The sequence below is a fragment of the Ambystoma mexicanum genome, chromosome 4q (assembly GCF_040938575.1).
Source record: "Ambystoma mexicanum isolate Mex_15411 chromosome 4q, UKY_AmexF1_1, whole genome shotgun sequence".
NCBI lineage: Eukaryota > Metazoa > Chordata > Amphibia > Caudata > Ambystomatidae > Ambystoma > Ambystoma mexicanum.
This window is the reverse complement of record NC_090928.1, coordinates 106,654,943-106,676,277: the sequence shown is the minus strand read 5'-3', so window position 1 is coordinate 106,676,277 and position 21,335 is coordinate 106,654,943. Positions and strand designations below refer to the sequence as shown.

Genomic DNA, 21,335 nt, shown 5'->3' with positions numbered 1-21,335 from the left:
CCAGCAAAGTTGCTGGGGGTCTCTAAGGTGAAGGGCATTAGCACATTTATGAGAATTCTCCCCAACATCCCCATTGCACTGTACTGTACTACATAGGTGCTGTGTGCAATGTAAAATTACAAGAATTAAAGCGACTGTTTCCCAGTACTGACAGTGTGAAGGACTATTCAGTTTCCCCATAACAAATTATCAAACGGGAAGGCAAAATTAAGCTGAAACTTTACTTTGCATCAAAAGTAAGGTCAGGGTTAAAAACAAAGCAATAAGAATAGGGTTCCATTGCAAACTATGGAGGGAAAGTTGTAAAAAGAAAACCTTTCCCCAACAATGAGCAGTAAAAGACTGGTTGCCAGATGCGATTAGGGCTACATTTGAATGGTTGACAGATATGCAGTTACACAAATTTCCAAGGGATCCTCTCAGAAGACTATTATCAGAGAATTATAATAAATGAGCATAAACACACTTTGTGGTTCTAGGAGAAATAAATATAACTTTCCCCTTTGAAAATAGATGTTCTTATTAATGTGACTTGTGATCTCGCATTCACTAAACTTACCTTGTTTGCAGCCGAACTTCGGCATCTTCTGTTGCCTGAAATTAAAAGCATTTTTTTTTAAAAGTGTTGCTATTAAGATAGCTAATAAATACAAAAAGTATTTTCTTCAGCAATCATTTTTATAGTGCCTCCCTCCAGAGAATAATAACAGTTTCACTTACATTCTTTGTTAATTGTTGCTGTTCAGCAGCTTCTTTGAGCTCCAAAACTTGTTTTTCCAATAAGGAAATAAAGTCCTCCTTCTGTTGTAGCCTGAAAGAGGAAATATCAGTTTGTGATTATCAGCATTCAAAATCCATTGCTTATTGTACTTATATTTTGTCATCCTTGTGCGAAAGACGTCAAGTGCACCAGTTTTTCAAGACCGACTTTGACAAAAGCACCACTACTACATACATTTGCCACGCAGCTCCCTCATGTGGCAACAGACAGGAGAAAATGAAAAACAAAAAAAAAGGATCCCCGATATAGGCGTGCTTAATTGTTTTGATCAGCATTCCTAAATTAGAATTCAGAAGCATCACTCATCTCAAATTAGCACCCTCGATATGGCAGCCAGCCAATCAGGTGGCTGGGAACACAGGCTCGCCCCGCCACCTTCTTCACCACCCCCCCCCCACCTTCTGCCCAGTTTTTCTTGTTTTTGTTCTTTACGAACGCCACGCGTGTCCCGTTGGAAGATGGGGAAATCCTTTTTTTTTGGTAACCCAGGGTGCTAATGGCCTTCATCCCCCCCGTTCCAGCCACTATAATGGGGGATAACGGCCCAGGGCCCTTACTATCCTCCCTCACTTAGCTTGGGGCCAATAACTTAGGCTGCCGGGCTGTTATCCCCCATTCCAGCCCCTGGAACGGAAGATGAACGCCACACCAACATGGCCAATAGACATATGCTTAAAGGGTTTTAAAATCTGTGAGCTGCACTTTAAAGATACATTGCGCTTATTACCCCTACTGCAAAGATAACTTACATTTTGCACTATGCCCGTTAAGATGGATTTTCAAAATCAACAGTCGGGTGGAGGGGCTTTAAGAGGCACCCCATTGTGGTGAACAAGAAAGACACTGGCAAACCCAGTTGGGGTAGGTAGTAGAGCAGTAAGGCTTCGACAGAGGAGGGTGTGTGAGTGGTCTAGGTCTACAAGGCCACAGAGAGCACCAACAATTCCAGTTAGACAGTGAAGTACAAAAATATATAATGATGTATTAAGCCTTTAAAATAAAAGAACACCAAGCAAATGAAAGATTTAGGCAAATATAGTCACACTGACTATATAACAGTTTTATACACATTCACCCTTAGGATAAAAGTACTCTGATGCTTAAAAGTCTTTGGGGCAACACCAAATCAATTTCTTGTCACTTGGGACCTTGTGCCTTAAAGTCATCGGGTCCCAAGTTATACTTTTCAGTTAGCTTTACTGTGTGTTAGGAAAACGTTCTCTTTTGACAACTTTCCCTCCATAGGTTCTATGGACCCACATTTTCTTTGCTTTGTTTTCGAGGAGAGGGACACTTCAGAAGGCTGAAAAAGGCACAGATCCTGCTGCAGGGGGTTGAGATTGGTAGTCGAAGCGCAGACCAGGGTCTCGTTGAGATCAGGCAGAGGAGCAGAACTTCACTGGAGTTGGTGCAGGTCAACTGCATAGGTCATGCTGGGGTCATCAGCAGCAGCACTTCTTTATAGGGGCATTGGCTTCAATGCTCATCTCTGAGCTGGTTGCAGGGGTCCTCCTTTTATCACAGGAATGGACGCTTGGCCAGGTCCACCATTAATAAGTATCTGCACCATTAAAACTAGCAGTGGCTATCCAATCATGGATAATCTGAAAAGCAACAGACATTGAGGCAGCAGGATGGGGACTGGGACAAGACAGTCCCAACCTCGACATCCAGCCACACATACAGATCACCCTTTAGCCCTTGAAAGCAGCAACCTTCCCAAAGAATTGCATTCCAAATAAGGTAATTCTGGCCCGGAGAGGGCAGCAAGAAGGCCAAAGAAAAATATGGCCAAAGGACAGGTGTTAGGGGAGTTTTCCTAAAGTCCCACTTGAAGGTAAGCTATTCCAGTAGTTTGTAGATCCCAAACTCTTAGTATCAGTCTGTACTACTCAAGGACCTTGGTAGAGTGGCAGAGCATCAGGCTTATCTTAAGAGGAAGATGTGAGCTGTAGGTAAGTACACTGAACCCAGTTAGTAAAGCATATTCAAAGAAACACAAACTTACATAAAAATATAGATGTACACACAAATCACTGTTGAATACTTTACACAATAAACCAACATACATAGGTATACCTCAATACTTTCAAAGGGTCACTTCTTAGTTGGTAGTTGCTGAACACATACAATTGTTACATGAGTTTGATAGTTCTATTGGTAATACTGGGAACCCACAAAATAAAATAGTAATTGTATTTAGTCTGCACACACATACAACAGTCATTTCTGGGAAGGAAAACTGTTGGGTGGGGTTATCCTAGTAGAGCTTCATGTTATAGAGGCAGTGTCACAGCACAGCAAGTCTTTCAAAGTCAAAAACAGAACCCTAGCTAAAAAGGCAGTTCACAGCTTCTTAAAGTCTTGCAAAGCAGAAGAATTCAAAAGTATCTGTGGATACGTTCTAGTCTCTAGGAAAAGAGATACAAGAAGGCATAACCAACTTTTGAGACCCAGTTAAAGGACTCACTAACGAGACACCGGCATTAGCTTGAGTTGGTGGGTTGCCCTGGACACCTCTACGTGTACTCCAATGCTCCAGAGTAACTTTCCGGAATCAGGTAAGCAATACCGTTTTGCCCACAGTACCTTTTGTTAGAATAAAATGTTTGTGGTGGATGCTCCAAGATGTTGCAGCTCTGGAACCAACCTCCAGATTCCTTAGTCTGATGACGAAAGGCAGGACAATGGACAGGATCTCTCAGCAGCAGTCTCGAGGGTGGATCTCTGGCAGGACTTTCAGCAACTTCTCCGATAACTGCAGTTTTGGCACCTTTTCTGCAGCACCAACAAAGGACGTGGTTTCGCCCGGTCAATCTTCTCCGCTTCCTGCAGTCCTGCACTGTGATGAGGGGGTCTGTGCGAGTTGGATCGGATCTCTGGAGTGTCCTTGAAGGCTCAGCAAAGATTTGGATGGATTCAGCCTTTCCACGATGAAGCACTCGTAATGGGCAGCAGGCCTCCTGGTATAGGGGTTCCACAGCTCTGGAAACTCACATGACCTCGGGAGATGGACCAAATCCATTCAACTGAGACTACCCAAAATTCCATTCTTAGTATAAGGCTGTACCACCTGAGTATGTGGTAGCATAGACAGAGCAGTCAGGCTTATTTTAGGAGGCAGAGAGGGCTGTGGGGGAGTACAATGGATCTGTAGTACACAAAGGATTCAATAGAAACACAATCAGAAGTATTATACAAAATAAAGATTATTATTTTAAATACAAGTAGGCCAAGTTAAGTCTTGGGGTAAGTACTAGTCAGTCATAAACGCATATATAAAAAACACACCACTATGCTTGCAGGTACACAGGCCAAAGCATATAACCTTATTTAGAACACCTAACAGTAGTTCTAGGTCAGTCAAAACTAATAGTTACTTTTAGATCACCTTCAGTAATACAAGGGTACTGGACCTAACAGTTGTACCATGACACTCATCCAGAAATCACATACTAAGTTAACTGGGCAATATACTTTCAGACTAGTGGAACACTTATTACAGGAACAGTATATACCTATAACTCTGATTTAGAATAACAGTCATTCTAGGGGAGTTGGACCTTGGGGTGTAATATACAATTACACTTTCCAGCTCAGTGGAACACAGTCTAAAATCAGTAAGAAAGTATTACACTATTTTTGGATGGCTCAATGCAGACCTAGGTTAGCTACACTTAAGAACACTTTTCAAGAATGGCACACAGCTATTCTAGGCTGGTACAGCCTAATGTTGTAATATACTATTACAGTTTGCTTTTTTGATCAGTTCAACACAGATTAAGACAAGCAATAACATGTTTTAGGATGGCACACAGCCAACACTGGGTAACTAAAACCTGTATACTTTTTAAAGGGCCTATCAGCAATTTAAGAGGCAAGTATAACCTAAGGCAGACTTATTGTGGACAGGCTAACAGCAAGTCAGGGTAATCAAGACCCAATTGGGGACACTCATACATTTATATCCGAACAGGCACAGTACAGTGGAACCGACCAAATTACATTTGGGAAGAGAGGGACCCAACTAACAGGTGAGTAAATTAACCTATCTACTTTGTTAGAATGGCGAGACAGTTTCTAAGGGAAGTAAAACCTTATACTTTTCAGAATGGCAGAACATTTCTAAGGTCACTGGAAATCATCTCAGCCGTGTTTCCTTCATCATCCTCTTCAGTTTTGGTTCCAGTGGTTGTTACGAGTGGCCGTTAGGGAGATTTTTCATGCCTGTGCTAATTCCCTTCAACCTTGGAGACCCCCAGCTCTTTTACTGTATTTAGGCCTTTTTAATTTTAACCCTGGAACGAGTGAGATCTTTTTCCTCACCCTCATTTGTTTTGACCCGATTTGGATTATGTGTTTCCACTGTTTTTGGAGTCTGACAAACTCCATAGGCATCTACTTTTTGTATGATGACGCACAGCACCTTCAGTGCAGTGTCAGAAATCCTTTAGGTTTCTCATAAGGTTCAAATACCTTTTCTTGAACTACTGTTCCCAAGAATAGTAAAGTGAAATTGACTTTACTTACCGTTTCTCTTTGTAGGTCCAGCACAAACCATCTTATGTGGAGTGCTGGGGGGGTAACCTAGTAGCCCCTCAGCCTACGTTGTACTGGAACATTTTTTATGTTACTATCACTACTTTAAATGGCTGGTGGCAGTGGTTTAGTTTTCCTACCATTTTGCTTTTTTACCACAGGCTGAATCCTCAGCTGCAGTATAGCACCCATGGGTGACCATTTTGTTAAAATGGCCCTAGTCTTCTTTTTTCACCATTTTCTGTTTGTGAGGTCTTTCTTGGGTTTTACTCTGCGCACCAAACCAAGTTTGAACCCTTTGTTTGTTTTGCCTTTGGCGGGCTTTAGTCCTGAAACCCGCCTCTGGCTTCAGTGGTGTCTGGAAGGACAGTAAGTGAGGGAGGTTCCCGAAACTCTTCCTTTGTCTCTAGGAGTGCACCCAGTCCTGATTGGCTGGCAGTCCTTTTAGGACAGCCCCCGTTCTGTTTGAGTGACAGCCTAGGCTGTGCATGAATGGGTGGAACCCTCTTAAAAAGGTGAGGGGTTCAGGACTAGAGGCAGTCTCAACTACTGGGAAGAACACCCGAAGAAACCGTCAACGAAGCTTGCTGCATCCTCCTGGACCTTTCAATTGCCCGGTGAAGCCATGCTGCTGAGCTGGAACTCCTTTTGCTGATCGACAAGAGAAGCGCCGGAAGGGACGACTTTTTCCCTTGGGTTAGAGGGAAGAACTAACCCTGAGACGAACTCCATTGGATTCTGCCCCTCTACGAGGTTTCCATGAATAATACAGACTGATAGAGTTGGGCAGGCGTATGCCATTGGGAAGGTTTTATAAAGTCGTACCTCAAGTGGAATTTAGGATACCTCCCCCAACACCTGTTAGAGGAATAGTTGATGACCAATCAGGTTTTACTCACCTTGAATAGCTTCTGCCCTTCTAAATGTGTATTCCGAGTTCTTATCTATGATTTGCATACTGCCCCTCTGAAAAGTAATTCACAAGTTATTGCTTACCTTAGAATTATGTTCCACTATTCTGAAAAGTATTGCTAATATAACTATCATTCCTGAGAGAAGAATGTTGTATTTGTTGCAAGGGGTTTACTTATAGAAATAATTTGTCATTTAATATAGTGCTTTTATCCAAAGCACTTTACATAGCACATATTTACATACATTATCTTAGACTGTATTCCGCTGATCTGAAAAGCCACTGTGATTGTATATTACACCAGACTCGGAATGGTATGCCGGCCAATCTTCGCACAGAACAGTCTTGCTGTGTTTTGCAAGAGGCTCAAGACCCTGATATTTGATTAATTAGTTCTGTATTTACCTTGCGATCTCCCACCGGCTCTGCGTCATTTTATTTTTGTTGTTGTCTTTCTATTCCTGCGCTTTGATGCCTGTGGGCTTAAGCGCCATATACATTTGTAAACAAACATAAAAAGGTCTTCTTCACCTAGTATAACTGTTCTCCTCAAAGTAGTGATAGGTATATATTGTCCCTTGAATCTGTGTTCCACTATTCAGAAATGTATCCTTGTAACAGTGTTGGTTGATTATGTGATGTATTTGCTGAGTGTCACTACATAACTGACAGGGTCTACTACCCTTGTATTACTGAAAGAAATCAAAATGTAACAATTGGTTTTACTCCCCATGCATAGGTGTAACCTACACTAAATGTGTATGAAAAGGTCTGACTTTCCTAGAGTTACTGTTGGGTATCCCGAAGAAGGTTTATGCTTTCATCTGTGTATCTTCAAGCATTGTGTTTTGTTTTTCGAAATGTGTTTAGGACTATGACTAATACTTACCCCAAGACTTAACTTGGCCTACTTGTATGTATAATAAACCTTTATGTTTTATAGTACTTCTGGTTTTAAGTGTTTCTATTGAATCCTTGGTATACTACAGGTTCTATGTACTTTCCTACAGCCCTCTCTCCCTCCTAAAATAAAACTTGCTGCTCTGTCTACACTACCATATACTCAGGTGGTACAGCCTTACACTAAGAGTGGAGTCGTGTACTGTCTCAGTTGAATGGTTTTAATAAGCCCTTATTTGGACTTCAGAAAAACTGTCCTAACATAAGGCAAGCAAAAACTCCATCAAACTTTTCAGTAAGGTAGAAAGCAGTTCAAGGTAAGTAAGACCCTAGTAACATTTTGTAATGTATTCGGTTTCAGGAATCAAAGTTACACACTAACACCTTTACAAGTAGTCAGAGGCCTTATACCGAGTCCTTCCCTATTCTAAGGCATGAGTGATATCCGAGGCAGAAGAGGGACCGTGGTGGCCCAGGAGCCAACAGTCGGCAGGTCAGTATAGGGCTCAGTTGCAGGAAAGTCAAGAGTTCCAGAGGATTTCCTAATAAGCAAGTACAGACTTCAGAGTTAGTAGCAAGCATTCAGGGACTTCGTAGAAGGCTCCTTAGATGCGTTTCAGCGTTGGGCCTGGGTGAACTCCCAAACACACTAATCACCCACTCGGCTAAACAGGCGCAGCACAAGAATTTAGGTAATTATTACCCTCAGCCACAGTACCTCAGCAGTGAAGAAGAGATTGCAGACGGAAGCCTTCACAATGTAGCAGCACAGGACCCATTCTCTGGATTTGTGGGGCCGAAAGAAAGGACACTGGATGGAACTTGCAGCAGCAGTCAGCAGAAAAGGCTCCCACAAAGGATTCTTTGGTGCTTCTCGCGACTCTGGATTTGATGACCTTTTCAGGGTACCGGATGAAGGATGGTCGTCGTCAATCAGATACACCTCGCTATTTAGGTTCAGCACTTTGGTGAGAGGTAGGAGTCCACCTAAGCATCACCAGAATTCATTCTTCGGAAGACGTTGCCCAGCACACAGGCTTGAGGTCCCAGGGCGTTAGGGAGAATTCTCAGAAATGTGCTAATTCCTTTCTATCTTAGGGACCCCCTGGTCTTTTGCTTGACTTTAGGACTTTTAATTTTCATCCTGGAGAGAGTGAGACTTTTTTCCTACTCTCTCATGTATTTTCCTGTGATTTTGAACTCTTTCTTTTGGTTTTGGAGTCCGACAAACTCCATAGGCATCCTCTGTTTACATTGTGACACAAAGCACTGTCAGTGCAGTGGCACAGGGAAGTCTTATATTTCCCAAAGGTTTAAATACCTTCTCTTGGTAAAACTACTGTTTCCAAGAGCCCGGAAGTAAAATTGACTTACTTATATTTTGTAACGTTCCAGACCCAGCAAACACTATCCTACAATCTGGTGCTATAGGGGTTACTTAGTATCCCCTTTGTCTAGTTTCTCATGTAACATTTTTAGGTTACCCTTTCTACAATTAATGGCTGGTGGCAGTGGTCTACTTTTTCTTCCATTGTGTGTGTTTACCGCGGTCTGTAGCTGCAGTAAGGCACCCATGGGTGCCAATTTTGTCAATAATGGCCCCGGTCGTCTTTTTTCACCATTTCTTGTTGGAAAGGTCCTTCTTGAGATTAACTCTGCGCACCAAATCAGGTTTCTTCTCTTTGTTAGTTTTGTCTTTGGCGGGATTCACAAGTAAAGCCCGCTTTGGGCTCCAGCATGTCTGGCAGGGGCAGGAAGTGAGGGAGGTGCCCTAGACTCTGTGCTTAGTCTCCTAGGAGACCCAAATGCACTCTGGCGTGATTGGCTGGCTGACTGTCCGGCAAGAACAGCCACCCTGCTGGGTGAGTGGCAGCTATGCTGGAATGAATGGGAGAAAATTGGATAAAAGGCGAGTCTCTTGACTTGGAAGGCAGAGTGGACCACCGGACAAAGGAATCCGAAGATGAACTTGGAAGAGACGCCTGCTGCAACTCCTGGACCGTTGGTTTGCCTGGTGAAGCCATTGATGCTGTGCTGAAGCTCCGAATTCGTCTCAACTAGAGAAGCCCTGCAAGGACGACTTCTCCCTTTTTGAATTGGTGGGACCAATAAACTCCAAAGTAAACCCATCTGGACCAGTGGTCGAAGTGTAAGAAAAGAAGTAGTGGAACTATGTTCCCTGATGGCCTGACCCGCTCCCAACAAACCCCATTGCCATGTCCCCTCCCACGCACAATAAAACCCCCCAAACACATGCGCCTGCTGTTTAGGGGAACGTTCAGTGCAATGCACTAAAAGGGAAAGTTTCAAACTCTTCCTACACTGTTATTTTAAAATGAAACCTTTCCGGAACGGTTTCTTTTTAAAATAAAAGTATGGGAGCTGTAAAACTTAATTTTAAAAAGTAGAGGAGCACCGCTCCCGACCGCTCCCGCTCACTTCGACCACTGATCTGGACATCCTATCGAAGCTAGCTGTACTTCCACTGCACTGCTGCTGGAACCAAAGTGCCAGGGAGAGGAACACCAGATTGTGTGTGTTGCTTTTAAGTTGGACCCAAGTGCCAGGAAGATCCTCCAGACCTCCCTGATGCAGGACTGACCAAGCCTGAGCCACCTCAACAGAGTGCTGGACCCCAGATGCGAGGAAAGTCCAGAGTGGTATCCGAGAACCGCAGAGTTACCATTTGCTGTCGGACGCGAGGAGCTGAAACACTGAAGAGCCACTGATCCGAAGTTTGCCCATTGCTGCCGCGGACGTTCCCAATGCAGAGCAGGAGTCCCCAGACGTCCTCCTTGTCCCCACGACTGAGGCTCAGGAACAGGATCTGCAGAGCTGTACAGGAACAGAAGCCAGCTGGAACCATTTCTTCTAACCAGACGTACTGTAAAGTCTAAGAGAACTACCTCTTGTTGTGTAGCCTTGCTTGCTCTCAGTTGAGACCGGTCTTGGTTACCTTGCAGAGTTGCTATAGCCTTGTCCCTCACAAGCCTCCCAGCTTGTGGCCCTTCAAGTGTTCCATTTTCTACAAACATTTCTAAAAATATTGTGCAAGACTTTTTACCTACCTGCAAAGAAGATCTTCAGCTCCCCTTGACATTGTGCAATTAACATTGGCTGTCCTGGCTCCCTCAGAGACTCATCTTTACCTCTGATTTTGTGCTTTGGCCTTTCGCCCAGGAAAGGGTTAATTTACTCTGCATTGGAAGGTATCAAAAGTACTTACCGGTTTGTGAATTATTTGTTGACCATTATTTTATTCCTCTATTCTATCTTTTACACCAAATTGCTCTAAATGCACCAGTGATCAATCAATGTCCACAGTGTCCTAGCTATTTAAGTCACCTGAGGGTGTAGGAAGTGTCTGTGTGCCATCCCCAATGGGTATCATCTGCTTAAGAGAAACTAAGATTGTGCTTGGAAGTGTATTTTAATTGTTAAATATATTGCTCCCTTCTGAAGAAGGCTTACACAACTGACTGTGACGTGTTTATTTGAATACCTGTTATTGTGAAACTGTGTCACAACCTTACTGATCACATTGACCCCTCTTGAGGTAAGCTTGGCTCCTCCGCCACACTACCAACCTGTGTAGTTCAGACTTCTACCAAAGGTTGGGTCCCTATTGCCATAAGGTCAAGGTTATTGATGTGCACCCAAAAGGGTACTGCATACAATCTTTCCTAACCCTAACACAACCCTATATTTATGACTGGTGGCAGTGGACGTGTTCTACTGACTTGTGATATTGTTTCTCGCACGCTGTATGCGGCTATGCACATGTGGGCTCCTTTGATTTTTTGCCGTTTGTGTGGTTGTTCTTTCTTAGTCCTTCACTATCCTGGCAGGGTAACCAAAGGGATTATGCACAGGGAGTTCCTGGCACCTCCCTCACTGCCTGCCCCTGCCAGACATACTGGAGCCAGAGTCGGGCTTCACTCGTGAATCCCGCCAAAGAGAAAACAAACAGAGACCAAACCTGGTTTGGCACGCAAAGTAAATCTCAAGAAGGACCATTCCAACAAGAAATGGTGAAAAATGAAGGCCGGGGCCATTTTGACGAAATGGGCACCCATTGGTGCCTTGCCGTGACTGCGAATGCAGCCTGCAGCAAAAACACACAATGGTAGTAAAAAGTAAACCACTGCCATCAGCCATTAATTGTAGAAAGGGTAACAAACATGTTACATGAGAAACTAGACAAAGGGGATACTAAATAACCCCATCAGCACCCTAGGGCAAGATCGTGTGTGCTGGGTCTAGAAAGTTACAAAATGCAAGTAAAGTCAATTTCACTTCACTGCTCTTGGATATAATAGTTTATCCAGGAGAAGGAATTTAACCCTTGGGGAAATCTAAGACTTCCCCTGAGCCACTGCAATGAAGGTGCTGTGTGTCACAACATAAAGATGATGCCTATGGAGTTTGTCAAACTCCAAAGTCAAAAGAAACATAATAAATCGCATTAAAATTACATGAGAGATAAAAAGTCCTAAAGTCCAGCAAAAGAGCTGGGGGTCTCCAAAGTAGAAGGGAATTAACACATTTCTGAGAATTCTCCCCAACAGGTTGTTACTTTAAAATGTTACAGGAGCGGAGAGAAAGGGGATACTAGGTAACCCCCTCAGCACTCCACTTTTTGTGGTGTGGTGTGTGCAGATTGTTAGGTAAGAATTGATGCAGTCACACTGTGCGAGACTACACAACACTTATCTGCTTGGTATTAGGTAACCCACCCTTTGGTATAGGGCTGTACTACACAAGTTGGTAGTGTGACTGAGCAGGCAGGCCTATCTCAAGAGGGAAAAATGTGAGTAGTAGAGCTGTACAGTTGAAATCCGTAAATACAAGTAGCCAAGTAACACTTACACTCAAGATTTTAGTTATAAATATTTAATTATCAATTTTTAAATGAGCATTCTTTAAAAAGGCAATTTGTTGTAACCATGTAAATATACTGTAAAAATCACTTTTCAGAATCAAAACAAGTTAGTGGATAATCTTTGGATAAGCTGCTTACACAATTCCTACACCTTGAGGTGACTTCAATCACAAGGACAGTAATGGCATGTATATATCGCACTAGTTCTACTTTGCCAATTCTGAGGTTGTGGAAAGGAAAGTTTAGGGAAGGAAAAAGGTTAGACAGTTTCTCAGTAGATGCAAGGACAACTAAATCTTACAATGAAATCTAAATAAGCCTTTGCCAGCAGTAACATTATACAACACGCTACCACCTATAAAGGACAAACAGCATCAAAGTCAATGGACTAGATAGAAGAGTCTTCAGTAAGCCAGGACAGCCAAAGTCAATTGGGACACAGTCTATGTATCTGTTGCACTTCTTAGATCAAAGTCCTGCACAAAGTTTGTTAGAAAAATACTTGCAGGGTCACAAGCTGTTAAGCCTGTGAAAAAAGTTGGAATCAACTCTAAAAAGGCAAGCCAATGCAGTTCCCAACTGAAAAGAGAACGGCTACAAGGCAATAAAAGGTAAGTACACCAAGCCTAAACAGTACCTCTGATTTGAAGAAGAGTGGTCCAGCTGGATTCTGTCTTGCTACAGCAGTGCAGACCTTTGTTCCTGAGCCTCAGTCGTGGGGACAAGACGGAGGACCTCTGGAGGGCTACTGAGGCGGTACTCGGGAGGTCGTTGGTAGCTGCCGGGTCTTTTGGGTTCAGCAGCACTCAGTCTGTAGTCCCAAAACCCTCGCCTTTTAAGCAGGTCTCTTCCATTCATGCACAGCCTAGGCTGTCAATCACACAGCAGGGTGGCTGTCCTAAAAGGCCAGCCAGCCAGCCAATCAGGACTGGTTGCATTCAGGCATTCCTAGAGACGAAGGACAGGGGATTTCGGGACCCTCCCTCACATCCTGTCCTTCCAGACACACTGGAGCCAGGGGTGGGCTTCAGGGCTGAAGCCCGCCAAAGGCAAGACAAACAAAGGGCTCAAACCGGTCTGAACGCACAGAGTAAAACCCAAGAAAGACCTCACAAAATCAACTGCGAAAAAAGACGTCCAGGGCCATTTTGACAAAATGGGCACCCATGGGTGCTGTACTGTAGCCGAGGGTTCAGCCTGTGGTAGAAGAGCATAATGGTAGGAAAAAGTAAACCACTGCCACAAGCCATTTAAAGTAGTAAGGGTAATATAAAAATGTTACACGAGAATGTAGGACAAGGAGCTACTAGGTAACCCCCGCAGCACTCCACATAAGATGGTGTGTGCTGGACCTACAAAGAAAAAAGGCTAAGTAAAGTCAATTTCACTTTACTATCCTTGGGAACTGTAGTTCACCCAAGAAAAGGTATTTCAACCTTATGAGAAATCTAAGGGATTTCTCGGTGACACTGCACTGAAGGTGATGTGGGTCACCAGACAAAAAGGCAGATGCCCAAGGAGTTTTTCAGACTCAAAAAACAGTGAAACCACAAAGCACACGAGAGCATGAAAAAAGGTCTCACTCACTGCAGGGTTAAAATTAAAAAGTCCCTAATCCAGCAAAAGGGCTGGGGTTCTCAGGTTGAAGGGAATTAGCACAGAAATGAGAATTCTTCCTAACACTGATCTCGCTAGAGAAAAAGATAAGAAGGATAAAAGGGGGATCCAAAGGACTCCCAGCAACACTGCAAATAGTGTGCTACAAAAGTGAAACAGATGCCTTAAAAAGGTATGGAGGAAAGCATGACTCCATAAAATAAAGTAAAACACAATGAACGGGGTTCCCATGGTCAGAGCAAAAAGGGGGAAAGAATCCCCTCATTCAGGAGAGCAAGAAAAAGGTCCAGAAGTCCAATAAAAGGTGCTGGGGGTCTCACTAGAAGAGGGGACAAAGCATAAAACTGAAGTCTCCCCAACATAAATATTCTTATAGTTCCCCCATTAAGAATGCATCTTTCTTCGCACATGCAAATCAACCATGCTATAGTTTCACTTTTGTATAGAACAAAATGTATCTTTTGATTTCAGATAATCTCCTGTAAACAATACAACTGTTTCATGGATGAAACCTTTCAGGTATAACATACTGGTCTTACCTTTCTTGCAGCTGTACAACATTTGCATGTTCTGTTGCCTAAAATGAAAACATAACAGTTCCTTCAAGGTATGCAATAAAATACAGCGCCGGAACACTATGTTCCTTTTTATGAAGATACCATAAAACATGATTACATATAATTATAGCAGAACGTGACAACACTTTCTGATGATATGCATTACTTACCATAAAAGCTTTTCTGATGGTTGTATCTGCTTAGATTCACATGCTGTGCATATGGTCCGACAACCAGTGGTAACCGCAGGTTGCCAGTCATTTGGTCGAAATCAATTGGTCGACTGGACAACTGGTCGAATCAATTTGGTCGAAAACCAAATGGTCGAATTTTTTTTTTTTTTTTTTTTTACCCCTTTTTTTTTTTTTTTGGGGGGGGTCCCCCCCCCAACCCCCTTTTTTTTCTTTCTTTTTTTTTTTTTAACACGAAAACCCACAAAACACATATATAAATAAAAAAAAAAAAATTCGACCATTTGGTTTTCGACCAAATGACGTCGACCAAATTGCAGTCGACCAGTTTGTAGTCGACCAAATGACTGGACACCGTAACCGCAGAGTATTGCATCTCATCTTTAGAGAATTGAAAGGGGACGTCGACATGGGCGTGCCTGTAACACTCCCAACGTGACGTGTAGTGTACCCAAGATCCCTCACACGTCGAGGTCCCTCCGATTGTATTTTTTCTGCTGAGAGGGAGCCTTATGACTATCGTGAGTGAGTACAGAAAAGAGAGAAAATAGTAGATGTCTATGTTCCTTCCATCAGAGCGGGGACGAAGGGTGGGAGCATGTGAATCTAAGCAGATTCAACCATCAGAAATGTTTTTACGGTAAGTAATGCATATCTTCTGATGTTTGTTAATCTGCTTAGAATCACATGCTGTTGATAGACTAGCGAGCAATACCCAGAGTTGGAGGTGGGTTGTGAGAAGGAACAGTAGTGAAAAGATATCTTCGTACTGCCTGTCCCACCTGATAATCAGACCTAGAATGAATGTCTAGGCAATCGCGTTTTGTAAAGGTGTATACAGAACTCCAGGTTGCTGCTTTGCAAATGGACTCAAGGGGAACATTTGCAATGAATGCTATGGACGCTCCGGTGCCTCAAGTAGTATGTGCTCTAGGCTTGAAGGGCAGCTCTCTCTTAGCAAGACTGTAGCAGAGTGTGATGCATTTGACAATCCATCTAGATATAGTGGATTTGGAGACTCCGTCTCTTTGCCTGCTGCCGCCACTGAAACGAAAAACTGATTAGTTTTCCTTAGTGGTCGAGTTTGTTCTATGTAGAACATGACAGCTCTGCGTACATCCAGCGTGTGCAGGGTTCTTTCTCCCAGGCTTGAAGGGTTTTGAAAGAACGTTGGTAGTTCCATCGACTGGTTCAAATGGAACTTGGAAATTAATTTTGGCGTGACCCTAGGGCGAGTGCGTAGAACCACCTTATCTTTGTGAACTGTTACAAAGGGATCTAGGATTGAGAGCGCTTGTAGTTCACTTACTCTCCTAATGGAGGCAATAGCTATTAAGAAAGCAGTCTTATAGGTGAGGTCTTTAAGACTTGCTTTGTGCATGGGCTCGAAAGGAGCCCCCATAAGCCTAGTCAACACCACGTTTGTGGCTGAGGGGGAGTGTAGACAAATTTCCCTGATCATGTTATCCAGAGTCCGTTCCCCTTGGAACAGTTCTGGGGGTACCTGGAGGCGTAATCTTGGCATTGAGCGTTCTCCAGAGTTGGGAACAGATCGATTTCTGGGAAGCCCCATTCTGCGAAAATGTTGGAGACAATGTCTCTGTGTAATCACCATTCGTACTCCATGGGCAACAGAAAGTCTCTGCCGAGTATATCTGCCAGAAGGTTGAGTTCCTCTGGAACATGTTGCGTTTGAGAGCGCCCTTCCAAATGTTCTGACAGTCCTGGAGAGTGAGCGCCCCCTTGTTTGTTCAGATAGTACATGGCCGTGATGCTGTCTGAGGATCAGGACCGTCTTCCTCTGCAGTTGTGTCTGGAAAGCTTTTAGTGCTTTAAACACTGCCAACCGTTCCAAAATGTTTATGTGGTTGGATGCTATGTCTGACGACCAAACTCTGTGCGCTGTTTGTTGAAGCAGGGATCTCCTCACCCTGTGAGAGGAGTCTGTAGTCAGAGTGGCTTCCACTGCGGGGGTGGTGAAGGATTTCCCCTTCAAGAGGTTGTCCCTCAACCACCACTGCAGCGAGAGAACGAGGACCGGCGAGACAACCACTAGATCGTCCCAGTGTCTGCTGGCCTGACACCACTGGCTGTTGAGCCACTCTTGCAATGGGCACAAGCGGGCGCGAGGAACCAAGAAGATACAGGACGCCATCATTCCTAGCAGTCGCATAGCCTTGCGTACCGTCACCTCTCGACCGGCTACATACTGAGGGATTTGAAACATGTTTTGAACCCTCTCAGAGGGGAAGACGAGGCTGTCCTTTGTTCGAATTAGAGCCCCTAGGAACTGTTTGACCTGACTGGGATCTAGGCTGGATTTTTTCTCATTGATAGAGGTTCCCAGACTGAATAAAAGATCTATTGTCTTTTGGGTATTTGACAGACATGTTTCGTAAGAGTCCCCTGTATGAGCCAGTCGTCGAGATAAGGATAGACCAGGATGGATTGCCTGCGCAGATGTGCTGCTGCCACCACTAGTACCTTCGTAAATACCCTTGGTGCAGATGCTATGCCGAAGGGTAGTACCTTGAACTGATAATGCTGGTCTTGTATCATAAATCTGAGGTATTTTCAGTGCCCTGGCAACATTGAAATATGAAAGTATGCATCTTTCATGTTTAGTGTTGGCATGCAATTCCCCCTGTACTAGCAGGGGAATTACTTCCTGCAGAGTGAGTATGCAGAACTTTTGTGGCTTTACAAATGTGTTCGCTGGGTGCAGATCTAAAACAGGGCGCATGGTAAAATCCTTTTTGGGTACAAGGAAGTACACTGAATAAATACCTTCTTTTACCCGTCACAGAGATACGATTTCTATGGCTTCTTTCTCTTGTAGCGTCTCGACTTCCTGGTGAAGTATGCAAAGATGGTCTGGTGTCCGTCTTGCTCGTGGAGGTCTGAATGTTGGGGACCGGTTGAACTCTATACAGTACCCATGGGCCACGGTCTTCAGCAACCAATTGTCTGTAGTTATCCCCTCCCATGCCTGAAGGAACGATGTTAGCCGGCCCCCGACCGGGGAGGAACGGGAGGGGACCCGAATCTTCGGGTCATTTTGAACTTGAGGCCGGGGAGCCTCTAGGGGTAGAGACCCGGCCACTTCCTTTCCCATGACGCTGATCCCTTTGGGGATACAGGGTGTTGTAACCGGTGGTTCCCTGTGGAGAGTTCCAATTGTTTCCCGAGGAGTATTGTTGTTGCGGAAAACGTTGGCTACGAGAAAGCCGTTTGGACCCAGATCCTCGTCTTGTAGAGGGTTTTGTGTAATTTGGTCCAGTGTTTTCAGGGTATCATGTTCCGTTTTTGCAGTCTGGAGGGCCTCATCGACCGCCTTCTCAAACAGGTTGGATTCTTCCACGGGTTTGTTTATAAGTGACACTTGCGTCTCTGGCTTGAATCCAGAGTTCCGTAGCCACGCATGTCTCTTCAGAAGTGTGCCCTGAGCCATGGATTGACCAGCCGTCTCGGCAGAAGCCAAAGTGTTCTTAAGTATGCTTTGGTTCACTTGTCTGCCCTCAGTGACTGGTCAGGAGACGAGTTCGTAGAGGTTCGGGAACCTCCTGTAGGTCTTCTTGTAGTAAGGCCCATTGAACATCCCCGTAGCTGGCCAATAAAGTTGTGTTGGCAATACGTGTTGAAAACACTGCTGCGGTCCTAACCCTCTTCCCAAGGGCTCTTTTACCTTCCTTATCCGGGGGTGCCTCGCCAGTTGACAGAGGGGACCCCCTCCCCTCTTTCTCACAGTAGTCACCACCAGAGAGACCTCTTGTGAGAGCAGGTGTTAAGGAGGGAGCCAGATGTTGTTTATTTGAATTGAGGAGAGGAATAGCCTGGCTGGCCGGCGGCTTCTCTTTGAGGATGTCCTCCACAAAGTCAGCTTCAGGGACTGTTTCATCTGTGACAATTTTAAAGTGTTCATCTGCTTTACCAACATGACGTTAAATGTCAATTGATCATCCACCGGCGAGGGTTGTCTAGTGGGGGTATTTGGTGGGGGAATCCAAAAGATAGGGCATCCGGATCTTCTGGAGACTGCCATGGTTGAGGGTCACCCATATCCGGGTTCTCCTCCCATCCCTCGGTGGGATCATGCATGTCCTCAGGATGACGACCAATTCTCTAATCCCGAGTGTCCGCAGGAATGTCTTCTTCAGTTAGGTCATAGTTGTATATATCCTCTTCTAAAGAGGGGTCAAAAAGTCTTGTGAATTTTGCTTTGGGTTCCACAGGGCTCTACTCCCGTGGCCTTCTTGGTGTGTGATGTTCTGAACGGGAAACAAACCTGCCCAGCCTTTCCATGCAGTTTTCAAGTTTCTCCCTAGTCCAAACCGAAGACCTAGAATGGTCTTGGGGTGGAAAGGGTTCTTGTACACGCTCTTCCATCAAAAAACGGCGAGAATGTTGTCTCAGTGTCGAAGATAGCCTTTCTTTGCCCTCGGAGAACTCCTCCTGAGGGACGGACAGAGGTGGGACGTGCCTGTGCCTCTCTTTCGGCTTACGAATGGGCTCCGGTCCTCCCGTTAGGCCATCCTTGGACAGACCTTGGCGAATCCTTGGCCTTTTCCGTAAGCCTCGAAGTATCCTTTGACTGCCTTTTCTGAGAATCGACGGAAACAATCCTCGCTATACTATCGGCGACGTCCTCCACAGACGGGAGGCACGTAGCTTCAGCCTGTATTTGCGACAGAGTCTTTTTCAGCTGAACTGTGGCCTTATCTTTGGCGGCAGCCTTCTTTGGCGGTGCCGTTTTTTCGGCGGAACCGGAACCCTATCGTCGGACGCCTTCTTGTGATGCGTCTCAATGGAACTTGGCATATTAGGAGTAGCGCTCTTTGTTTTTGATGACCTGGTCGCTAGGCGCATATGCGGCTGCGGGGAGGGCTGCCGAAACAGACAGTCGGCGTGAGCCGCCACAACCTCTGGTGTACCCATTGGCGCAGAAGTCTTTTTCGACTTGGCCAAGGATAGACTTGGGGTTGTGTGTTTAGTGCTCTGTACATGTTCATCTTTGTCGCCGGGGTGTGACTTCCCCATAGCAGTGCCTAAGCCATGCCTAGCGGGGCCGGGGATAGACGATGCGGAACACGAGCGTTACGTCGAAAGGTCAACAACCTCCGGGTCGGAGGTCTGATCGTCACTCTCGCCGTCGTCACATTCGGTGGCTGCGGCAGCGGGAGAAAACTCGGCCTTCGAAATACTGTAGGCTGCCCACTGCTTGACTTTACGCTCCTTTAAGGTCTTAGGACGGAGGAGCTTACAAGCCGCGCATCCTTCCTTCTGACCGTCTGTGCTCATCTTTCCAAGGGAATTTGCTTTTACAAATGGGGCAAAACCTGAATGGAGTCCTCTACACAGCTGAGGATGGGTAGGGTGACGAAGACCAAAAGGGAAAGAGGAAGGAAAGGGAAAGATATTCTCAGATAGTATAGAAATGTCCACCCTGACCCCACTCTCCCTACTGTGTAGGCCGGCGGAAGGCCAGGCCACGTGGTCGGCAGCGCCGACTGGATCACCGTCTGTCGAAGTTCTGAAGGTCTTCAGCGGAGATCTGGAACAACCGTCGAAATAAGGACGGGTAGGGTGATCTGAATTATTTTATATAACTATTCGACCAAAGGTCGAGGGGACAATAAGCAATATCTTTGACAAGCTCTGCATAAGGCAACCAGTATGCTGGGCGTAAAAAAACAATCTGAGGGACCTCGAAGCGTGAGGGATCTTGGGTATACTACACATCACGTAGGGATAGTGTTACAGGCACATCCATGTCGACGTTTCCTTTCGATTCTCAAAAGACAAGATGCAATACTCTGCGGTTACCACTGGATGTCGGACCATATGCACAGCATGTGATTCTAAGCAGATTAACAAACATCGGAAAAAGACATACTGGTAGGGCAAGCAGGGTGTACCACAGTTACCCATACACAGTGTATGATTAAGTGCAAATATTCTAATTAGTCCAGTTCTAGAATCTGTATTAATGAATATGACGAAGTACTAAATAAAAAGTATTTATCCAAATGGACATTACAAATAATGAATCCAACCCCGGGACAGCAAATATTGAAGCATTTCCCTGGATCTCAGAGCTCTCTATAGTGAACAGCGTCGGGTTACCATCATAGTGTTACCGTCAGAAGTGGCCGACATCTGGCCCTCTTCTGTGGGCTGTCCTTCCTGCCCTAGTGCATACTGTTAAAAACATAGGTCTCAAAATTGTCTCATCTCTTTCAGTTGAGCCCCAGATTAAGGCCAGATGTAGTGCTGCCAATTTTAAGATGAAAATACTCAGAAAGATTATTCTATTTGTGCCGGATAATCTGCATGGGCTGGTGGTTTCCACCTCTGATTGAAATGTTGGACTACTGTAACGGCACTGCTAGCGCAAACAAAAGCCTTTCATTGTCTGCAGGTGGTACAAAATTCAGCAGCCCGCTTGCTTATGGGGCTTGCTACACCGGCCTTTCATGGATGTGGAGCCACCTACATTTGTCAAAAAATCATGCCCCTTTCATAACCTTCACTCCACCAACTTGTATCTGCTCAGTGTTCCCCAGTTTCGTAAATCCACTGTGGGTGGCAGAGTCTTTTCGACTACTGCTACACATTTGTGGAATTCTCTTCCGCTGCCCAGTAGAACCATTGTTCTTCTATGCTTTAGAAAAGCTCAGGAAACATTTGTTTAATTTTGTGAACTTACTTGGCTGTTTGCTCTTCTCTCTGGCCTTCTCCTTTCTCTTCTTGTCAGTTTTCGGGCCTACTCTCCAAAAGGCATTAGCTCAGGGATACCTTTTGGTCACAGCAGCGCTTTACATATTTCATTAGCAGAACAATATCTTGACCTTGGTCTCGCTTGTCAAATATGCTTGAAAAATTAGGGGTTTGCCAGTATATGTTTTCTTAATTGATTTTATTTCAGCATTCAACACCGTACTATGGCATGAGCTTT

General features: G+C 44.8%; 1 protein-coding gene across 10 annotated transcripts in view; it reads right to left on the bottom strand.

Moving 5' to 3' along the window:
- RRBP1 (ribosome binding protein 1) overlaps window positions 1-21,335 on the bottom strand; it is a 441,849-nt gene that overhangs the window by 189,636 nt on the left and 230,878 nt on the right. For 9 of the 10 annotated variants that reach the window (XM_069607556.1, XM_069607549.1, XM_069607553.1 and 6 more), the window contains exons 14-16: window positions 14,172-14,209; window positions 721-811; window positions 560-594 (exon numbers count right to left, since the gene is read on the bottom strand). The exons of the other annotated variant lie outside the window; for it this stretch is intronic. In XM_069607556.1, coding sequence (XP_069463657.1) covers window positions 560-594; window positions 721-811; window positions 14,172-14,209 — 164 coding nt within the window. The remainder of the gene's footprint in view (window positions 1-559; window positions 595-720; window positions 812-14,171; window positions 14,210-21,335) is intronic. 10 annotated transcript variants of the gene reach the window in all.